This window comes from Lepisosteus oculatus, chromosome 3, assembly GCF_040954835.1.
Source record: "Lepisosteus oculatus isolate fLepOcu1 chromosome 3, fLepOcu1.hap2, whole genome shotgun sequence".
NCBI lineage: Eukaryota > Metazoa > Chordata > Actinopteri > Semionotiformes > Lepisosteidae > Lepisosteus > Lepisosteus oculatus.
In genome coordinates, this window is record NC_090698.1 from 66,462,820 (window position 1) to 66,484,084 (window position 21,265).

The window sequence follows — 21,265 nt, forward strand, 5'->3', positions numbered from 1 at the left end:
AAGTACAAATGCAATGACTCTATGTTAAAGAAGTGTAACTTATAGTAATTGGCTAAAATAAACATGGATCCCTCCTTAATCTTAAAAATGTTCTGTTTTGATATTAACAAAGCTACAGCACAGTGCTTGTAACTGTCCCACAAAAAAATATTCTAGTGTTATGAACCTGTTCTGCTGTGTTTTCACTGCTGCTCCACAGCATTTACATTAATAAGGTGGCACTCATGAAGATTAATCAGATATAGGTAAGGGGGCTTAGTGGGATGAGCTATTACAAAAATACATAGTGAATGTTGCCAAGCTTGTGTTTTTGCTATGAGAGAAGAAAAAAAACATACGTAAACACTCCAACCAAATTTATTCACCAAAAACTGCAAGATAGGACATTTAAAAAAACTTCAGTTGTCTCTTCTATGAACAGTTTGGTAGAAACGTTCATATCTGTGGGCATATGGGATCGTATCCTTTACTTGTGGTATTTCTGATAGAAAACTATTTAGAACCCTTGACAAATGCATTGAAGTAAGCCTCAAGAAGCTGACTGTATAGCAGCAGTGTTCAAAGAGTTCCTGACAGCCTATGAATCCCTTCTGTTAAAAATCCTGGCGATGAGAAACCCTGCTGAATTCCCTAAATCCCTTAATCCACACTTATGTTTCATGGGGACAGGCAAGATTTCAATAATCCATTGAGCAACAGCTGTGAACAGCACACCTTTCTGATATGAGACTATGTGCCGTCAACAGACGACAATTTCATTAACATCAGACTTGCCCGTTTGTTGCTGTGGCTGGACTGACAGGAACTGTACTCACTCACGCATGACCAATCAGAACAATTGATACTCTTCAGGGAAGCGGACATGTATTAGGCAATCGATAAAGACGATTCTGCACACTTACTACACAAGACCAGGCGCTGTCCACCCCATAGATTTAACTTTCAGCCTTTGATCTGTACAGAAACATGAACCGTCTTTTCCAGGAAAATAAAGTTCAGGAAATACATTAGGCATGCTTCCTCGATGCGGTCACGACAGCACTAACCCATTCGCTTCAGCAGCAGATGGAAACCACAGAGCAGATTGGTCGCTATGTCTGGCCTTGAGAGGCCATTGGACACTGCGAGCTGTGTGGAGGATTACTTGACATCTCTGGTTCTACAAGGCTGCACTTGGTGAGAGTCTTACCTTTATGGGATCGTCTCTACGGTGGGGGGGGGTCAGACATATTAGCAGGCAGGTCTCCACTGGAGTTCCCTCGGGCTCTATACTTGGCCATATTCTTAGATGAATTGAGGTACATTTTTATCTCTGGGTTGAAAATATTTTGCTTCACTTGCAATCTAAATCTGACTTTGAAGTGGCTACCACCAAGTGCACAACTCGTACGGCCGATGTTAGGCATCAGATAAAACCACCCCCAAAATCCAACCATTGCCACTGAGGGAGTTCAAAATGAGAGCTGTGGCAAAATAAAACACCAGGGAGTCATTTCCGATCTTGCTTTGACATCAGCGATGCATGCTCACATCATCACCACAAGAGGAGGTGAGGGAAATTTCACAGCTCTGTCCTGTACTGTGAATGCCTGCTGGGGAGAAACCAGCATTTGCTTTTGCCATGCCCAGACTGGATTACTGTCCTGTCCTCCCTGCTGGAGCTAAACGTCAGTATGTGCACAGTTCTGCAGCTCGTATTTTTTTAACCTAGATTTGCGTGGTTTTATGCATTTGTTTTAAGTCATAACATAACACATCGTTCCACCATACATTCATCTTCTAAGTGGTTTTCCCCAAGTAGAAGGTCATGGGGGAGCTGGAGACTGTCCTGGCAAGCAACAGGCGCACGTCGGGACACACCCTGGATGGGACACCAGTCCATCACAGGTTATACGCAGACAGAAACACACACACACTGACACCAGGACCAATTGTCCCAGAAGCTAGTTAACCTAGCAGTATATCTTTGGACTATGGGGAAAAAACAGAGCAGCTTGGGTAAAGCCACACACACCTGGGGAGAACATGCGAACTCCACCCCGATAGTACCTGTTATCTGGAACTGAACCCAGAGCCCCACCGCTGCCAGCTTCTGTTTTTACGAACATTTTTTTAATCTAAAATTTGCTTTATAAAATAAAGACTAATTAACAGACTGCCCCTCTGCTCCCAAGTGAAACACCGCAACCCAGCTGTCTAGAACACAGAAAACAATGCTGCCTCAAGTTACACAAAAGAAGGGCATTTTTCCTTTCCTGTCTGAAAGTAAACCAAAAGCTTTTTCAGTTTTAATCAGAAATGAAATACTTTAGATTGGCTTTCTTCTGAAACAAGATAAAAGAACCTAACAGTACATAGGGCAGAGATATTTTACTACGGTCGGACTGTATTAATAAAATGCTTTTTTTTTCCCAAATTCCACCAGCCGGTGGGATTATTGTTGCTCTATTGATAATCCATTATCTCACTGGCCTTTTGTCTTACTTCAATGGAATAAGCATACAAACACAAATACTCCTTCATTACATTCACTTACAAAAAAAACACTATCTGCACTACAAAGTTATGTAACCCACCTATTGATTTGCCTCTTATCACACAATCAGGCTACTGTTTTCACAGCATTGAACTGATACAACTTGCATGGAATTTTGATAACCTCGGGATAAAAACATCTTTTTGCTCCTTGGTAGTTTAGTATGTAAACAGTTTTAAAATGACCATTTCAAAGGAATTAGACTGATAATAAGAAATATTTATGGTTAGAAACAGAACTAGCTGCCTTTATGCTCTATTACAGCTCTGAAGTGCTTAGATATTTTCTTGAGAAAGGGAGAGCATAATTCATTGAAATACAACATCAAAAGGAAACCAGTGCTTTTATAGAGTGACAGTACACTTGACCGTCTGGGGGAAAATAAATGGGCTAATTCAAATCGACAAATCAGTTATGCATTACTCATTAAAGAAAGTGTAATCTTCCTCTAAAAAGGGCTTCATAACAGTTCCATAATTCTACTTTTTACTGGACAAAGTGGTTCCATGTTGTTTCTGTTATTGTTAATTATAACATGTTGTCATTACTTTAAAAACAACAAGACAAATTAATAAAGCAGAACTGATAATTGAATCACAAAACCTGTTTTGTTTGAACCATGCAATTGCTAGAATACAGACCCCGACATCATTCATGACAAACAAGATTTAACAGTTAATTTCTATTCATGTATTTAGGCTGTCAATATTGTCTGCAGTGAACTAACTTGTTTTTTGTTACTTCTCAGAGCTTGTCCTCTGGCAGTATCAAAAGTAAAAAGCAGATCTGCCCTGCTAGTAGTGCACCATCATCCATCCAGAATTAAAATACTTCCTGAAGTCTGGTCTTCCTCATTTTCTCCTTTGTGTCTGCCCATGCTTAAGTCCTGTAAACTTTGACTAATGCAGTGTCCCCATAGAAGAGGAAGCTAGAAACAGTCATGCTGTTCAATTGCTTTTGCATCTGAAACTGCAATGTAACAATCTGTTTTCACTGTTTACACATCTATTTCTATTCCAAACAGCCTATTTACTTCATTCTTCTGTTCTTTTACCTGTTCTATACCTGCACACAAAGCTTCATGACAGTAGGATTATTGTCCCCACCCAGAGCCCACAATGGGGTATTCAGCAGTCCTGCAGAAGTAAAGGATCTGATCTCCTTTCATAAATAAAAGAGTTTCGCTTCTAATAAAAAGCTATTTGACTTCAAAGATGAGCCAATAAAAGTAAATAAAAAAGAATCACAAGTACAATATAATAAAACCTAATCTGATTTCTGATTAGGCCAAGGCTTGAGCAACTGACAAGCAATATAATTATGTATTTACTAAAATAATACATTTAACAGGCACAGCAAATTTCTACTGAATCTTTCGTCGTACTGCTGTTGTTCGGACTGACAAAATACAGCCTGCACCCACTATCCAAAATCAGTCTGTCATATAATCTAAATACAAAGCGTAATCAGCTACACACATTATATCACTTAAAATACACCAAATTAAAAGTAAAAATGGAGCAATAATACAGTTAAAAATACTAAAGTGTGACAAAATTAGGCGAGCCAGAGTGCTCTCAGTTTAACATATGCTTGCACAAACTCGGGGCTGTAGAACTAAGCACAAAGGTGTTTTCAGGGTCATGAGAAAAACCTAAACATATGTACCTTACCTTGGTGCCTCAAGTTGTTTCACAGAAGACTTACGAAGCTTCTGAAACATTTTCTTCAACTTTTCGCAAATTGAAAAAGTCATCCTGAATGCAGTTTAGATTTTCCCCAAACACCCAGGACAAAGAAATAAGGCTTAGAAGGCACACAGGACGTCTGCTTTTGACTGCTCGTCCACACTACACAATTACCAAACTCGGGCACCAATCTATCCACAGGCTTTTAGCATAATCAATACGTTAGCAGGCCCAGAGCGACACTGGAAAATAAAACCCTCTGAAAGAAAAAAGGGGGACATGAAGAATTGATCTGAAATTCGCAATGTCAGTTAGGAATCAGTCACAAAACGTGTTCAGACAGGTTTGCACAGTTTTTCTGAATGCAAATTTCATTACATGCAGCACTTGGTGCAGTCTCACTGAACGTGAGGACAAGATGATCTCTGCATTATCAGGCAAACAAGAATAAAAAGAAATGACCTAAACAGCCATCTAAAGTAACAAGTAAAGGTGTATTCCATGCTGAAAAGAGAAGAAAACAAACAACGTTTCGGCTGTGGAGCCTTCTTCGGGTGTGACTTCTCTTTTCATCGGGGAATAAACCTTTACTGGGTCCTTTGCAGCCTACGCATGCTGACACAGCTCCCTACTTGAACTACTTCAGCCATCTCAAGTAGTTGTATACACCCTAGAAACCAAAACAAAAACACCTAGGTCTCCTGCCACTTCCAAACGGCCTTATCCCAATTCAGACTCTCAAGTTTAGACACAGAAAGCAAGGGCAGATGCAGACACAGTATTAGTTCAGGTGGGGAGCTGCGTCACCATGCGTAGGCTGCAAAGGAACAAGTAATAGTTTTTCCATGCTAAAAAAGAAAAGAAAAAGACAACAACATTTCGGCAGTGGAGCCTTCTTCAGGTGTGAGAGAGACAAGATAGTAAGCAAAGGTAAAGTGGCAGGAGAACAAAGGCTGGGAGAGAGGAGGAGCGAGAGGCGGGAGCAGGGGACAGAAAGAGAGGCCAGTCAGGAGGTGTGAAGTCAGAATAGGTGTAGAGAGGTGTGAAATGAAACCTCCTATGAATGGAGAAAATTTAGAAGAAGAGTAGTCTGTCGTTAAGAGAAGGGGGAAGGTGTGATCCTAGCTGCAGGATAATTATGGTTTCGGTATGCTGCTGGAAGAGGTGTCAGTGGGGCCAGTAGGGGGCGCTCACCCTGCGGTCCATGTTGGTCTTAATGCCCCAGTATAGTGACGGGGACGAGACGTAAAACCGAGGTCCTGACTCTCTGTGGTCATTAAAAATCCCAGGGTGTTTCTCGAAAAGAGTAGGGGTGTAACCCCGGCGTCCTGACCAAATTTCCCATTGGCCCTTACCAGTCATGGCCTCCTAATAATCCCCCTCTATGAATTGGCTTCATCACCCTGCTCTCCTCCCCTCCCCACTGAGAGCTGGTGTGTGGTGAGCGTTCTGGCGCACTATGGCTGCCATCGCATCATCCAGGTGGATGCTGCACATTTGTGGTAGTGGAGAGGAGTCCCCATTACCTGTAAAGCGCTTTGAGTGGAATGTCCAGAAAAGCGCTATATAAGTGTGAGCAATTATATTATTATTAAGTGGCTCCCTTTATCTCCTATGTCCATGCTTTACAGCTCCAGGACAACAACACAAAGAATGGATGTGAGACTAGGACTAGTCCCCCCCAGTGATAAGAGGACCCCAGACAGAGAGGTCATCTGTTCTGGTCCAAAGCTGTCGGTCTTGGAAGGCGGACAACACCGAATGTTCTCTGCAAACACGTTGGTCAAAGAAGACACTAATTAAGTATCATGCTTCGAAGTAAAACGTTTCGCGTTTCATTTGCAATCTCTCTCTCCTGATCCTTTCTATGCTGTAAAATGCGATTCTCGCCCTTGAGGATGCCTTCATGCTATATTTGAATCTTGAAATATCCACACATGCAAAGGATGCAGATTAGTTTATCTGGCTAAAGATCAAAGCATGACCAAGCCGATTCTAAGCAGTTGAAAAAGCAACGCAGTACTTCGCCCGCAGCGTGTTAAAGTTGGGGATGCTAAAATCAGTCTTATTTGCCTACTACAGTGCGGCAGCGAGAATTACATTCTTATGGAGAAAGTGTAATTTACGCACGCTTTCCATCCTAGACCTAGATAGCAAATACTTTCTTAGCAGGCAAATAAAAGCAAGCTATCCAATCGTAAATCATACTCTTAGATTTAGAACTATCTTTGGTACGTAGGCTGTATATAGGCAGTTTGCATCAATGGCCTGGAACAGAGGTACGTTTGTCTGGTGTCTATTTGCTGTCTGGCGAGCCAGATTTCACCTTCTGTATGCCACAGATCACATTAAAGTAAATAATAACAACGTGACGTGGTTTTCGGCACGTCTACCTAGACTGCAGCTACCCCTGCATTATATGTTTCATGTAAAGGTCTTAGCTTAGATTTTGTTTGCAAAAGACAAGCAAAATCTTAAATGCAAAATAATAAAAACTAGACAATTTAAACTAGGATTAAATTAGCTGCAATACAGTACCACGTAGGAAATATTACACTTTCTCTCGTTTCAAAATATCTCAGTAAACGACTTTATTCACATGTACATGATAAATGGAAAACGGTAAGACAGCATCACCTGATAGTAACTTGTTCAGTTTCTCCTAACGTCCTTCACACATCTTACGTGTTTTTTGTGACCATTTAAACACCAACTTGATAAATGTCAAAACTGTCCATTCTTCCACCGCTTCTGAATGTTTGTTCATAAAGAATAAAATGTAGTCGCTACACGTTCACACATAACCGCAGTCCATAAAAGGCACCCCGCTACACTTTCAATGTTAATTAATTAAAGCCCATATTATCTGTGCTTTCCCTCATAATAAACCTGAATTGACACATTTCTTCTTGCCGAGTTCTTCGCCCAACAAACGAAATTACTCACCAGTCAGAGACAACAATTCTAGTGGCGCATATCCTGTCTTTGACAGGATTTGTAGTGTTTTTAGAGAAACCAACAAAGTCAGTTCTATTTCTCGTGTTTATCACCGTCGGAAATTACTCTCCAGTCAGCTGATTTGTCTACAGCTTTACGAGGACACGTTGCCGTAAAGTAGAACTGCTGAAAAGTCGAAGCGGAGCGGATGGGCGGCCATGTTTGATGTGGTGGACTACGTAATTGTTTTGTGTTTTTTGTAATGAATCTCACGACATGCTGTAATTATACATGTTTAGTGTCTGTTGTACGTAAAGAGACATACGTAGACAGGTGTTTGCCATTCAGTATGAAGAATACAAAGAGAGTGTGCAAATGAACAGAACAAACTGGGGGTGTATCTTGCAGGCGAACACAGCCATGTACGGTTAGTGATTATCGATGGATGAAGGATGATGATATTTTATCTAACCAGATAAGTCAGATGAGAACGATTTTTCGTTAACAAGGTCTCTATTTTCTTCTCTGCCTCTTTTTAATCAAAATTGAACTACATGAAATTGAAATACATTCATTTTTAAAGACTCGAATCATACCGAACACTAACTCAGAAGGGTTAATAATATTAATATGAAGAGGACTCATACTGAGGTTATGCCTTGAGCGTATTCACTGTCTATGACTGCAAAGGCGGTTACCATGTCTGTTTCTGTAAAACTTTTATTGACCAATCTTATCCCAGTCCACTCAGATGTTTAAATGTTAACCGACAAACCTATGCCTATGCATAATATATTGATTGCAACTGCTCCTAGGGCAGATAGGTACAGGCTGTAACAAGGAGATAAGTGTACCAGCAAAGTGTAAATTAACTAGGCAAATATGCAAACTTGTGAATTCTTCTGCGTGGGGCTCCCAAAGGTCATTGTTCTGTATCTGTGCCAGTCTGATTCAGTATCTCTCGGGGTAGCTCTCCAAAGCTCTTGAGGTTGAAGCCAGGCACTGTGCTTTGTGTCAGTCTGAGTGGACAGCACTCTGGCGGAAAGCTCCAGGGACTCTGTGGGTCCGTGTTTTCATGAATCACCAGGGATTTTCCAGTCCTGGTCCTGGAGGACTACTCACCTGCTGGGGTGTGTTGTAGCTCAGCTCTCAGTTAGACAATTGGACCCCTTAATTGACTTGTTAATAGAATAAAAACTAAACTCTTTCATTTGCTTAAACACGTTGGTGGTTGCCTTTTCTGCGTTTCAGAAGCAAAACAGAATCCCACGCATTTCGGTAGGAAGAATCCTGGCAAATACTCCAAAACTCTTCGTTCAGTTAAGGCTTTGCTTAGGTACTTCAGCTCTGCAGAAGTGAAAACCAGCAGTTGTGTGTGACTACGAATAGGAGCCCAAGCACCAGCCCGCCCCTCTGCTCAACCAGAACAGCATGCGGTTGCCAACAGTAAGGGCAGGCATGGAACATACAAAGCCTACAAAGACGGCAGCACCACCGCTGCAGCACAACTGGAGGCTGTGGGAAATGACAGGCGTGAGAAAGATCCTTTTTTAAACTTCTCCCTTCGGTGAAGAGGTTTCAGAGCAACTTGTCGTACCGATTGGTTCTGAAACAGCACTGATCTAGAGGACATTGGGCACCTCAATATGTCGATCATGGATGTTTCAAGGATTAGATGAGAGTGAATGCAAGTATAAGTGGAGCAGACCTCGGACTGATGAAATAACATGCTCCATATGTGTAAGAGTATTATGGGTTTTCATTGTTTATATCTGGGCTGCATTAGGACAAATCCCCAGAAAGTTTTGAATTGCCTATTGTCATTGTATTGAACGGGAATAAAGTATTCAACTGAATTAGCGTTTTCCAGTTTGAAAACCACCTTAAGGCTCCCACATTCATCTTGCCCGTCATCCAAATCGCTACTGAAAGAAGTGTTAGAGGGGCCAGCAGGGGGCGCTCACTCTGAGGTCTGCGTGGGTCCAGATGCCCCAGTATAGTGACGGGAACACTATACTGTAGAAAGACGCCATCCTTCAGATGGGATGTAAAACCGAGGTCCTGACTCTCTGTGGTCATTAAAAATCCCAGGGCGTTTTTTGAAAATGGTATGGGTGTTACCCCAGTCTCCTGGCTGAATTTCCCACTGGCCTTCACCAGCAAAGCCTCCTAACTGGCTTCAGCTGGTGGGAGTGAGCATACTGGTCAACTCTGGCGGCCATCACGTCATCCAAGTGGAGGTGCGCATTGGAGTGGAGGGGAGTCCCCGTTACCCGCGAAGCTGTTTGGGTGAAGTGAAGTGAACAGCTCAATATAAGGGTAAGGAATTCTCTGTCATTATTAATTAACTGTTCGTTTTCAGTCACAAGTGTTGGGTATCAACTGCTCCGCAAAGTCATTAAAGATGACAAAAATGGAGCCTTCTCTAATCAGCTGGATGACTTTCTGAGATCAGTTAGCAGCTGGAAACCAAAGACGCAAAGGAGTCAGAAGAGCTTTGTCTTGTGTCATTCCTTCCGAAATTCTGACCTTCTGTCTCACTGGAAGTGAAAGCTGGTGTACAGACTGAAGCAAAGCAATATGCTATAACCAGGAAGATACCCATAGGACGGCTGAATTAACAAAGTACAGTATATCATACAACCCCAAAACTGAAAGATTAGTACTAACCCACTGAAGTTAAGCAGGTGTGAGCCTGGTCAGTACCTGGATGGGAGACCTCCTGGGAAAAACTAAGGTTGCTGCTGGAAGAGCCGTTAGTAGGGCCAGCAGGGGGCGCTCACCCTGCGGCTCATGTGGGTCCTAATGCCCCAGTATAGTGACGGGGACACTATACTGTAAACAGGCGCCATCCTTCGGATGAGACGTAAAACCGAGGTCCTGACTCTCTGTGGTCATTAAAAATCCCAGGGTGTTTCTCGAAAAGAGTAGGGGTGTAACCCCGGCATCCTGGACAAATTTCCCCATCGGCCTTTATCAATCATGGCCTCCTAATAACCCCCCTCTATGAATTGGCTTCATTACTCTGCTCTCCTCCCCACTGATAGCTGATGTGTGGTGAGCGTTCTGGCGCACTATGGCTGCCGTCGCATCATCCAGGTGGGGCTGCACATTGGTGGTGGTGGAAGGGAGTCCCCATTACCTGTAAAGCGCTTTGAGTGGAGTGTCCAGAAAAAGCACTATATAAGTGTAAGCAATTAATAATAATAATTATTATTATTATTACTATACGCCTCATGCAAGCCACCATGTCTGATTGAGCACTTAAATGACACGCGTGATTGGTTGCCAATTAGATGACTGTTGTTTTATCTGCCCACTCAAGAAACTGAAGAAAGTAGTGAGGTAGGCATCTCTCTTTTTATTAAGGCTCTCTCAATAATTTTACAAAGTACATTTCACATTTACATACAGAAGAATATTACGAATATTTTGGGGGTAAAAATATTTTAAAAAATTTTACCAAGCTCATAAACCCAGTAATGAGAGAATTCTAAGGTTTAAGGAAAAGTAAAAAAAAAAGTTTAAAATGCACAGAAAAAATGTTTTATTATTTATGTATTAAAACTACATATGTTCTGTTTTACATACATGACACTGGATTGGGACTATGAGGAAGCACAGTTGTTTGAGATTGATTTTGGTCATCAGCTGCAGAGCCATGTTTTAAGTTGAAAACATTAAATTCCCACTGCACATCTAAACTGTCCATGCCACAGGTAAGTGCTTCAATTTAAACATATCTCCTTCCACTGCAATGCACTTTTTTTTTCTTCTGGTAAATGTATGGTTTGAAAATGTAGACAATATCACCGATTGAGAAGGGAAGAAAAAAAGATACCGTAAGACACTAGGCGTAAGATGGAAATCATATAGCTGTATAACCTCTCATTACATTTAAGGCATTTGAAAAATGACACTTTCAATCACAATGGTTTACAAAACAGGCGACGTTTTAGACTTCCTACTATATAAATTATTTTGGGGCGATGTAAACTTAGATGACCTGGTTCAGAGCAATGGCTGTACAAAACGTCCAACTACACAGAGAACTGACAGCAGAAGTCAAAAGACTACAGACACCCTGGAAAAGAATCAACTGTGAAGAAAAGTCCAGAAGCCAGCAAGTGCCAGCTGTCGTTTCCCATTAAGTTTCGGGTTGAGGTGATGCGATCTTTAACAGAAATAACCGACCAGTTTCAAAAACAAAAAACTGCACCCTTAGAAAGAAACCACGTCCCTGTAGCTACATCGTGTTTCTCCACCCGCCTGTTAAAAAGAGGACCGAGGGGCTTTTATGACCTTTAAATCCTTCCACCTTAGAAATCCAAAGCCTCGTCAACGCGCGGCTGGATAAAAATTGAACCGCCAGGAAACAAAACAAAAAAAAAAAAACAAGAAACCAGTAGACCCGACGACATATCTGGGACTGAAGCCGTGAGAGAAGGCATTAAGTCTTCAGGCTGAGGCAGTGGCGGGAGTGCGTGGGGGGGCAGGAAAAGAAGAAAAAAAAAGACAAGTCCTGAGAAAAATAGATAATGCTCCGTTATAAAAATATCGTCTCCTCTATGCAATTCCCGGCTGTGTGAACGTCCCGCTGCTGCGGCCGCCCAGCCCTCAGCCGGACTCGGCGTGTGGCATCTCCTGAATGCGGCCGGGCGGCGCTCTCCGGGCCACCGTCCGCTTGCGGATGCTGCGGCCGGAGGCGATGAGGTCGGCGTACCCCCGCGAGTGAGAGAAGGCATAGGTGGACCGGCGGGTCGTGCCCCGTTGGAAAGGTATGGGCCTCACAGCCGGGGCAATCTCTGCCTCGTACTTCTTTCGGCTCCTCTGCACCTGGTGGGGGAGAAGAGCAGGGGTGGGAGGGGGGGGTCACTCTCGGACCATTGACCAAGAAACTACAGCGACGCATGCTTGCTGCAAACTTGTAAGTTGTTGGGGTTTTTTTTTTTTTTTTTAAATTGACGTGCTTTCTTCTTATACTAAAGCCATGACATACCTAGCGTAGCTAGTCCAGGGTCAGGCAGTGCCATCCCCGAGGTTTAACAGACGTAGCAGAGTCCAAAGAAATACTGGCCATTAGATTCGAGACAATCGAGACTGAGTAGTCTGTACTTTTATGTATAAGTGTTGACCACTTTACTAATGCTACTTTGGACTAACACTTTAGATAATAGCAGGGAATGGACTCCCTAGTCTTTATTGATGACTGTGTCAACTGTATTGCAACTAATGAGTGCAGATGACTTTCTTTTTTTCCCCCTGTTGTTTCTTGAACTTTTTTTTACTATTTGTGTAGAAGAACGCAGTGAAATACGTAGTGGACAGCATTTCACCGTGCGGTATGACAAGGACTCAAAACGTACAGGCAATGTCATCAAGGAGCTCAACAGGGGAAAAAAATAGATCTTAGGCTGGGTAAATCCAGTCTCCGGATCTCTAGATTTAAATCCACTTGAGCATGGATTCTACAACAAAATGAAGAAAAACTTGGCAAAGCGTTTCAGTTTGGTGAACCCAAAGGGTTACAGTTTTCGTGAAGTCTGCGTCAAAGGGATCTTGAACCACACACCGTGTTTTACACTCTTGAGTTGTGCTTAAAGTGAATATGTCCCAATACCTACAGGTATGGTCACTTGATGACACTGGGATGAGAACAGAGTACGTTTTTGTCCTCATGTGATCAAAAGTATGCATGGATTACCCAACAAAAAAAACATATTGTACTTGTCATATTAATCTCATGTTACAACTGTCTTGACTGTTAAGCAGAAAGAACATCTTAGACTTTGCTGGTATAGCACAGCATGCAATATATAAATACAAATTACTTACAAACATAAATGCAGTTCTTTATGTATAGTTGTAGAGCCCATGCTATGAAACCTCACACATTTCAAAAAAAGAAAACCAAATAATGGCATATTTGTGGTTGCCATTTTCTGTACACACTAGTAAAAATATACGCCGATAGTTTGTGTTGTTAATCTCGGGACCTAGACGATACACAAGTTCAAACTGCGCACTCACTTTATCACCCTCCGAGGGCCAGATGGTCTTGCAGAGAAACTGAATGCAGATCACGGGCAGGAGGCTGATTCCAACGGTCAGAATGATGGTCAGCCACAGGTAAGGCTGTCTGAGGGCGTTGGAGGCCACTCCTGAGATAAGAAAGATTGGAATTGAACCGGTAAAGGGAAGGATTCATATCTTCCCACAGTAATATCCCCCACCTCAGGATGACGGAATAAATGAACTAGTCTATTTTAAAAATTTTACCGTATCCGAAAATGATGTACTATAGTTTTGACCTGCCAAAATAAGGAGCTGGGCGGCATGCTTTTTCTTGATCTCCACTAACCTGTGAACGTGAATGCTGAGGGCAAGATCACATGGATTCCAGCGCTGTGAATGTCAAACATTATTCCAAAATAAATTGCTATACTGCCAAGTACCGCAAAGCAATTCACAAAGGTCCAGTAGGATGTGTCAAGGGATATCTGAGAAGGGAGGAAAACCAAGAGATGTACAAACATCAGATAAAAAGTTACTCTGGATATATTTTCCATCTCTTCTGAAGACCAGGCATCTTAAGGAATAGCTTCAATGCCGTTTACAGTGCAGTGACAGGAAGTCCTCCTGCCACCTGCTGGAATCACATCAAACTGCAGGCTGGCCAACAGCTTCCCTCAGGTTCCTCAAGCTCCACTTTTATGAGTAAGAATCGAGGTGATTATAAAAAACTTTATTTTATATAGCACCTTTAAAGGTGGCTTTACAAAGCGACAACAAAGAAAAATGCACAGGATACGCACAATGAGAGGAGACAGTAGATGGGGGAACTGAATACAGTAGGAGCAGAGCGATAAAGAACAGAACCAGTTAAGTAAAGGCCCTTCCAAAGAAGAAGGTTTTGAGTGGATTTGAAGGAGTTTAGGGAAAGTGACTGATATCCAGAGCTTTGGGGCATAACAGGTTTCATTTTTAGCTGTATCAGACACACTAGTACCCTCATTGTGTGTATTTCCCCAGGGGGAGCTCATGCTGAGCCACAGGGGGCAGAGACAGACACCCAGAGACACCAGTGGCGTAGGGAGAGAGGATAGAGTGCCACAAATCATAACCCACTGCTCGGGGCCAACGCCCCTCGTACTCCGGTGAAGTCTAGAATTTTAGGTTAATGGAAATAACAATAACCAGGCTATTGCTACTTCGCTAATGCTAATGAAACAAGAAATGGAGGGCACAAGTGGAAACGATGCGGAAGTACATTTAAGACCAAGAAAAAAAGGGAGGCACGTCTCTACCCAAAGGGTTGTGGGAGTCAAGAACAAGCCACTCAGCCATGCAGTTGAAGCCAATACCCTGGTTTTCATTCAAGAAACAAGAGGATGAGACCCTTGAAATTAACTGAGAAGGGGGCTAGATGTTACAAACCAGACGGGCCCCATTTGGCCCATTTCACATGTGCTACCATTTTCATTCCACATTCATCATTTCTAATATAAACTGGTGAAATTTTATTACTTTAATTGAAGCAAGAGGTCTTGTTGTAACTGACCTCTGGCACAGAGTGGTTAACCAGAGACCCTTCCATCTACGATTTTATATTAAGCCAAAGAACCATGCCTACAACACCAATACGTTTCAAACCACTTTGTGCATTTGTCTCAGATAAAAGGGGAGACACCTAGGAACTGGTGATGTGGAAGGTACCTGCAGATTGACAGTGATGACCAGAGAGGAGGCAGTCACCACTGCAAACGACTGGTAGTCAGAAGGTGCTTCTCCATCCTGCCCCATGGTTTGTAGAAATGCACCGTATGGTATGAAGAAGATGATCAGCGAGGTAAATATGCCGTGGAATAAACTGATGAAGAAGTTCGTGTAATTGAACAGTACTCCCTCTTTTCCCGGCAAATAGAGTTTCGGAAACCGCATGCTCAGTTTGTCATTAACATCCTTAAAAACAAAAACAAAAAATGTCAGTTATCAGCACACTCACATACTGGACACACACCATTATGTATGGAAATCTCATTGCACTTCTGTGCAAAAGTTGATTAAATTTGCAAACATTTATCTGCTTCTATTTTTATCTTCTTATGTTTAAGCTCTATACATACACTACTGGATTCGATTGGATTTGAATGGGTTGTAATGTATACTTTGTGAACCTTTCCTTGAAAGGCGTCGTATAAAAGCTTGATACAGCAGAAGAGTTAAACATATATAAAACTGAGGAATAGAGTGACAGTGATATATAGAGAATAGAACAAAAAGTGAAGATAATAAATGTAAAAAATGAACAGGGCAGACTTCTACTAGTGAATTGAGTGACATACAGAACTGAGGATTTTTACAATTTAAGTAAAAGACAAATAATTTAGATTATTTCATGCATACGGAACACACCTGATCGAGTAAACCCACAAGCAGAACTGGAAGACTACTGTACAAAACATTATACAGCGTAATGAACCAGTCCTCATAGGCAACCTGAGAAAAATAAGATGGGGGAAATATATATACACATCAAGCATGTCAGTCTTCCGAAATACAAGTTTATCATTTCATTACAGAGTCAGTCTTCCTCAGAATTCAGCCTTTATTTTCCTTTATTATACTCCTGTATAAGAATGATCATTATACGAATTTTCACTAATCTGAACCTGAAGAATTGTAATTCGTTATAAGAACGAAATTTTGACGTTCGAAAGTCAACAATTTTGGCCGAGAACCTTCTGCAAACATCTGAGTCCAGCTCCACTGAACAGCTTTCTTTCTGCGCATGCGCAAGGCATTGTGGGGTGAGGACGCCACGATGCAGCAGTGTTTTGTTATCGATCACAGCAAAAGTTTGTGCTCTCATTTTCAAAGTGTTTTTTGGGGGTTTGTTTTTTTAGTTGCTGTTCATCATGGGGTCTTAAGGAAGAGAAAAAGATTCTGTAGTGTAATAATCGATGACAATGCACATCGTTCAAGCCGATCGCTTTGGATAGCGATCTATTACAAAAGAATGAAAAATGTAAATATGATTTCATTCATTATTTTACAGCTATGGTTGGCTTATTTGAGTAGAACTGTGTTGTTCACTAAGCTTGCTATAATGGTCTGTATGTTTAGGGTGGTTTTTGAGTGAACTTGTCTGCGGTTCGGAACGCGGTGGAAATGTCCCCAGAAGAAATAATGGAATTTTTATTTTCGATTTACGATCGCCCGCCTTCCAAACAGATGTTCAGGAACTAATTAGGTTTGGATACCGGGGTATGAGTGTATTTACTCATAATTGCTCATCCTGCTTATCTGTCAGCAGAAGGGCCCTGGTAAAATATTTTTAATAAGCACCCCTCATGTGAATATAATGGCGATCAAGCGCTTTATGCTGTTTATTAGAACTGTAGAAATCTTCCACTGAGAATCAAAACGATGTTCCCACAAGTTCTTAGCAATAAGTGGTTCATCAACATAGACTGAAGTGAATCCAGTGGAACACTGTTGGCCAATGCACGCCTTAGAGGCTTCCTCACCTGAGAGGAATAGCCGCTGAAGAAGGAGTACCAGAAGTGGACCAGCGTGAAGGCGAAGTTCTTGTAGAAGAAGAAGCGCAGGAACTTGCACATCCGGATGTAGGACCAGCGGCCGTGCACCAGGAGCAGCCTCTGCAGGAAGCGGAACTGCCCGAAGGCGTAGTCGCTGGACATGACCGCCTGCATCCCCTCCTGTCCGCTGATCCCCACGCCGATGTCGGCCGCTGCGCGAGAGGGGCAGGGAATCAGGAGGCACTTCGCACAAAGACACCCGGCGTTTTCCTGCTGCGCCAGAACGGAATCTGAAGACGCTGGCCGGTCGAGAGGGGACAATAGTGTCCTGGCCAAATTTCCAACTGGCCCTTACCAATCATGGCCTCCTAATAATCCCCCTCTATGAATTGGCTACATTACTCTGCTCTCCTCCCCACTGAGAGCTGATGTGTGGTGGGCGTTCTGGCGCACTATGGCTGCCGTCGCATCATCCAGGTGAGGCTGCACATTGGTGGTGGAGGGGATCCCCATTACCTGTAAAGCGCTTTGAGTGGAGTGTCCAGAAAAGCACTATATAAGTGTAAGCAATTATTATTATTATTATTATTATTATTATTTCAAAAGCGCAGCGAGAGAGGGGTGGAAGACTGTACAGAATGGCTTCCAGAATGTTTTTCCACTGACAGACAGAATGGGACAATATTTGTTGATCACTTGGGATACCTCCCGGTTCAGATCTAAGCAGGAGGACAACTCCCTGTGCTTTCCAAAATCATCTTATTAATCAAACCCCTAAATATGTTAATAGACCAGTACAGGTTCAAATCCCATAGTGTTAAAGCTGCTTTATTCTAGTAGTTTGCATGAAAGGCGGCATCATCAGACGGGCCTCGACTCCTACTTTTGATCATGTTCACGTCGTTGGCACCGTCTCCAATGGACAGCGTCACGGCCTTCTTGTACTTCTTGATGAGGCTGACCACGTTGGCCTTCTGCTTGGGCGTGACCCTGCAGCAGATCACGGCGCTGCACTCGCAGGCCATGTCCACGAAGTCGATCTGCCGCTGCTCCTTCTCCTGCTCGCTGATGGGGAGGCCGTCTTCGGAGGGGGCCGACGCCCGGCCCCCATTCCTGCGCAGCTTCAGCCTCAGCCTCCTCCTCTTCTTCTTCTTCTCGTACAGGATTTCATTCTGCGCAAAAACCCACCCCGGCCCACCGGCGTTAGAGATCAGACCGCATTGAGAGCCATGCTCGTGCCAGCCATTTTGCCATAGGGCAGCAGTGTGGAGCAGTGGGTAGTGTTGGGACAGCGCCTCGTAACGGGGAGGTTGCGGGTTCTAATCTCGGGTGGGGCACAGCTATTGTGCCCTTGAGCTAAGCGGTTCACTCAGATTGCATCTTTAGGCTGCCCCGCCTCATAAAGACATGGGTGCGATATAGTCACTTGGGGGTAAAAAAACAAAACAATCAGAACCATACTGACAAACTATCATTATTGACAACCACCGTACAAATAATTTTCAGAAAACAATGGATTTGTGCTGCCCATACTTACCAGCCAGCCACCTGTGATAACTAGTGCATGTTTTTCATCTTGAGAAAAGAAAGGTTCTGTATTCTTCTTATTCCGACCGGTATCTCCCCCTGCATTCCTGCGATTCGCTTGCTTGATTTGTAACTTCTTACTGTAAAAAAAATTCAATGTGATACGCATTAGATAGAATAACTAATACTTGTTGTGCATTCCTGGAACTTCAGCAATGATTTTGCCAAAGAGATGACATTTAATACTTTCATATTAACCCTGAAAGGATGTGGTTATAGACAAGATTCTCTTTTTTGATGACTTTCGAACTTATTTTGGATTCCAACCCTTGATCAACTGACTCACTTTTGAATACATTATATTTACATCTGATATGCAGATGTAAATTACAACCAGTTCACAGGGCTCTGAACTAATAATCTTGACATATAAAAAATTAACCCAAGGTATGGGACTGTTATTAACCTCTCAGTGATTGAAAATATAGTTTACAGCATCTTCTCTAAAAACGTGCGGTGAAAACAAAACATAAAAAAACAAAAGCCGACCTTTTTCTCAACACTTTATTTTATAGATAAAGACAGATAAGGATAAAAACGGATATTGTTTTTCGGTTATCCTAGGTGCTTCTTAAATTGTGGACTCATATTGGAGGTAACAAACAAAACGTGACATAGATAGATGGAAATTGATCAAAACATACTTAACATCTTCTCCGTAATGGATCTGCATGTCATCAGTAAGAAGCTGACAAGAAAAACCAATGTTTTCAGCAGTTTCTAAAACAAGAAAAAAACATGGCAATTACAGTCAGGGCAGAATATGCAAGGACAAATCTGAAAAAGGAGAAAATAACTTGATACACCTGTATAAAGCTGTGAGAATAGGCAATACATTACAAGAACATGATTTGTTTTTTTCTTCTTTATACTTAAGTCTCGAAAAGAGTTTTCCCAGAAGACACTATGGAGGCCTGTGGGATTTGTTAAAACACAAATACGGTGAGCTTTGTCGAAACAAAAATCTTTGTAATTTAACTGCTCATAAATTTGATGTTGAAGAAGATTTATTTGGGAACCCTGAGGAGGATGAGGACGAGGCCATGGGATTCTCGCCAAAACACGGCTCATAACCATGAAAATCTACCTTTCTTATCGCCTGTCAAAACCCAGATTTTGATGTCAGCCTGGGCTAGTTTGGCTATAGTCTCTGGGACCCCATCTTGCAGCTTGTCTTCAATGGCAGTGGCTCCAATCATCTGTATAACACAAGTAAGAAAGTGGTGAAAAATGCTCTTTTGTAACAGCCGCACACAAGAATGCATAGTGTTGAATGTGTAGTGCTAACGCCATCTTGTGATCTGACTTTATGAACCCCTTTCAGACTACTAACTGTGAAAAGGCACTAGAGGAAACAGAACTGAGTGATAAAGCTGATAATTATATTGTGTGAGTTGCTCTGGCCTAAGATGTTAAGAAAGTAGTATTTGAGCCTACCATCTTACATATAGGCTTAATGTACAATTTCCTTTGTTGGGTTTCAGTTTTATCCATGACATTGCTGATTCAAGCCTGGGTCACTTCTAGAGCCATTTGTGACCATAATTCCCCATACAGCCGCATACAACTGGCAAAGCCCCACCAAGGAAGGCTGGCTGGTTTTTAGCTACAGTCCTTTTTAACTTTCTACTACGTGTCACTCGTCTAGTCAGAGCTAACTGTATTCTGCACCCTGTAGATCCCAGCTGGACAATTCTGCATGCCCTTGTTCTCTTCTTGTAGTACAGATGCCTTTCCCAGAAAACAGAGCCTTAAACAGACTGGGTGGATATACATACTGAGAGGGATTTAAAATGCAGCAACTGCTATTGGTACCACTGGTCATTTGCTGCGTATTTAATACATCTCAATAAAAAATAGCAGCTTTGTTTTAAAACAAAATGGAGGGTGAACTTACAATCAGGTTGGTCTCTATTTGCTCATAGACCCGATCCAGAGCTGCTTCTCGGTTCTGCATGACAACACTGGCTTCCTTGTGCTTTCTGTTCCAGGCTTCAAACACCTCTTCACTGATGTCTTTGTAGCACAGGCAGAGAGTGCGAAGGGTCTCGCTTGCAAAACTCTGGCACAGATAGAGATTACAATAAATGATATAGCCTGTAAGTCACTAGATAGATCAAGCTTTCTAAAAACGGAACATCTGTCAATATATTTTCACAGATTTCACAACAAGATGGACTAGACAAATCTAGATTCTACTACTGTAGCTTTTTTCTGTATTGAGCATGTCTTTTTCAAAAGGCTGTACAATATTACACATATTCAGGCATTTATATGGGCCTTTTCAGAAGTAAATCGGGTTTGAACATGAATCTGCAGAGAAGAGTTTAATTAACGTGGCATGATCATGAATGTCTTTTTCTAATGCAAAGAAACAGTGCGCATCAAGTCATGTGACGTGTATTACTTAATCCAAAGCCCATATTGTAGATGCAAAGAACAGCAAGAAACAGAGTAAACCACTTACATCCAGAGCAACCTGGGTAGTGTCCGTGTTCGGGGAATTGCTAGCCAAGCGTTCATAGATCACAGTGTCTGCTCCCTTACAGTAGAGGCGGATTCTGCCATCCGGGAATCTCACTGCAAACAAAAGTGTGCTTTTTTACAAGGAATGAGACTGAGAAAGTGCAGGCAGGCCCTATGGGGGGGGGGGGACAACAGTGCCATTTGGCCTGGGCCTCACCACACAGGGGGGCCTCACCTCAGCCCAGGGTGCCTGGTCCTCCACTTGAACCCTTTGTCTGCGTTTCTCAATACGTGTAAAATTTGGAACTTTTATCATATACCGTGATTCTCGACTGAAGTCCACGGCTGTGGAAAAAACGTCCCCCTTTCAGGGCTGAATCTACCCTTCTTTAAGAGTTTCAAAATACCCGCCTCACTCTTCCCATCATGCCATGCTTTACATGAAAATACTTTTACCCCTATTCCCAAACAATGAGGGGGCTTCACAATGTGAAACGGCTCGGGCCTCC

At 42.4% G+C, this 21,265-nt stretch overlaps 2 protein-coding genes across 5 annotated transcripts in view; both read right to left on the reverse strand.

Annotated features, from left to right (window-relative positions):
• The window catches only part of LOC102691386 (WD repeat-containing protein 7), a 213,404-nt gene extending 206,102 nt beyond the window's left edge, over positions 1–7,302 (reverse strand). For all 4 annotated transcript variants that reach the window (XM_069187378.1, XM_069187377.1, XM_069187376.1 and 1 more), the window contains exon 1: positions 7,171–7,302. The gene's annotated coding sequence lies outside the window, so the exon portion shown is untranslated. The remainder of the gene's footprint in view (positions 1–7,170) is intronic.
• A 3,382-nt stretch (positions 7,303–10,684) lies between these two features.
• The window catches only part of atp8b1 (ATPase phospholipid transporting 8B1), a 54,239-nt gene continuing 43,658 nt past the window's right edge, over positions 10,685–21,265 (reverse strand). The window contains exons 17-28 of the mRNA XM_069187379.1: positions 20,758–20,870; positions 20,188–20,352; positions 19,378–19,489; positions 18,935–19,010; positions 18,241–18,370; positions 17,587–17,875; positions 16,692–16,915; positions 15,577–15,660; positions 14,878–15,123; positions 13,523–13,661; positions 13,192–13,322; positions 10,685–11,997 (exon numbers count right to left, since the gene is read on the reverse strand). Of these exons, the coding sequence (XP_069043480.1) occupies positions 11,779–11,997; positions 13,192–13,322; positions 13,523–13,661; positions 14,878–15,123; positions 15,577–15,660; positions 16,692–16,915; positions 17,587–17,875; positions 18,241–18,370; positions 18,935–19,010; positions 19,378–19,489; positions 20,188–20,352; positions 20,758–20,870 (1,928 nt within the window). The 3' untranslated portion in view covers positions 10,685–11,778. The remainder of the gene's footprint in view (positions 11,998–13,191; positions 13,323–13,522; positions 13,662–14,877; positions 15,124–15,576; positions 15,661–16,691; positions 16,916–17,586; positions 17,876–18,240; positions 18,371–18,934; positions 19,011–19,377; positions 19,490–20,187; positions 20,353–20,757; positions 20,871–21,265) is intronic.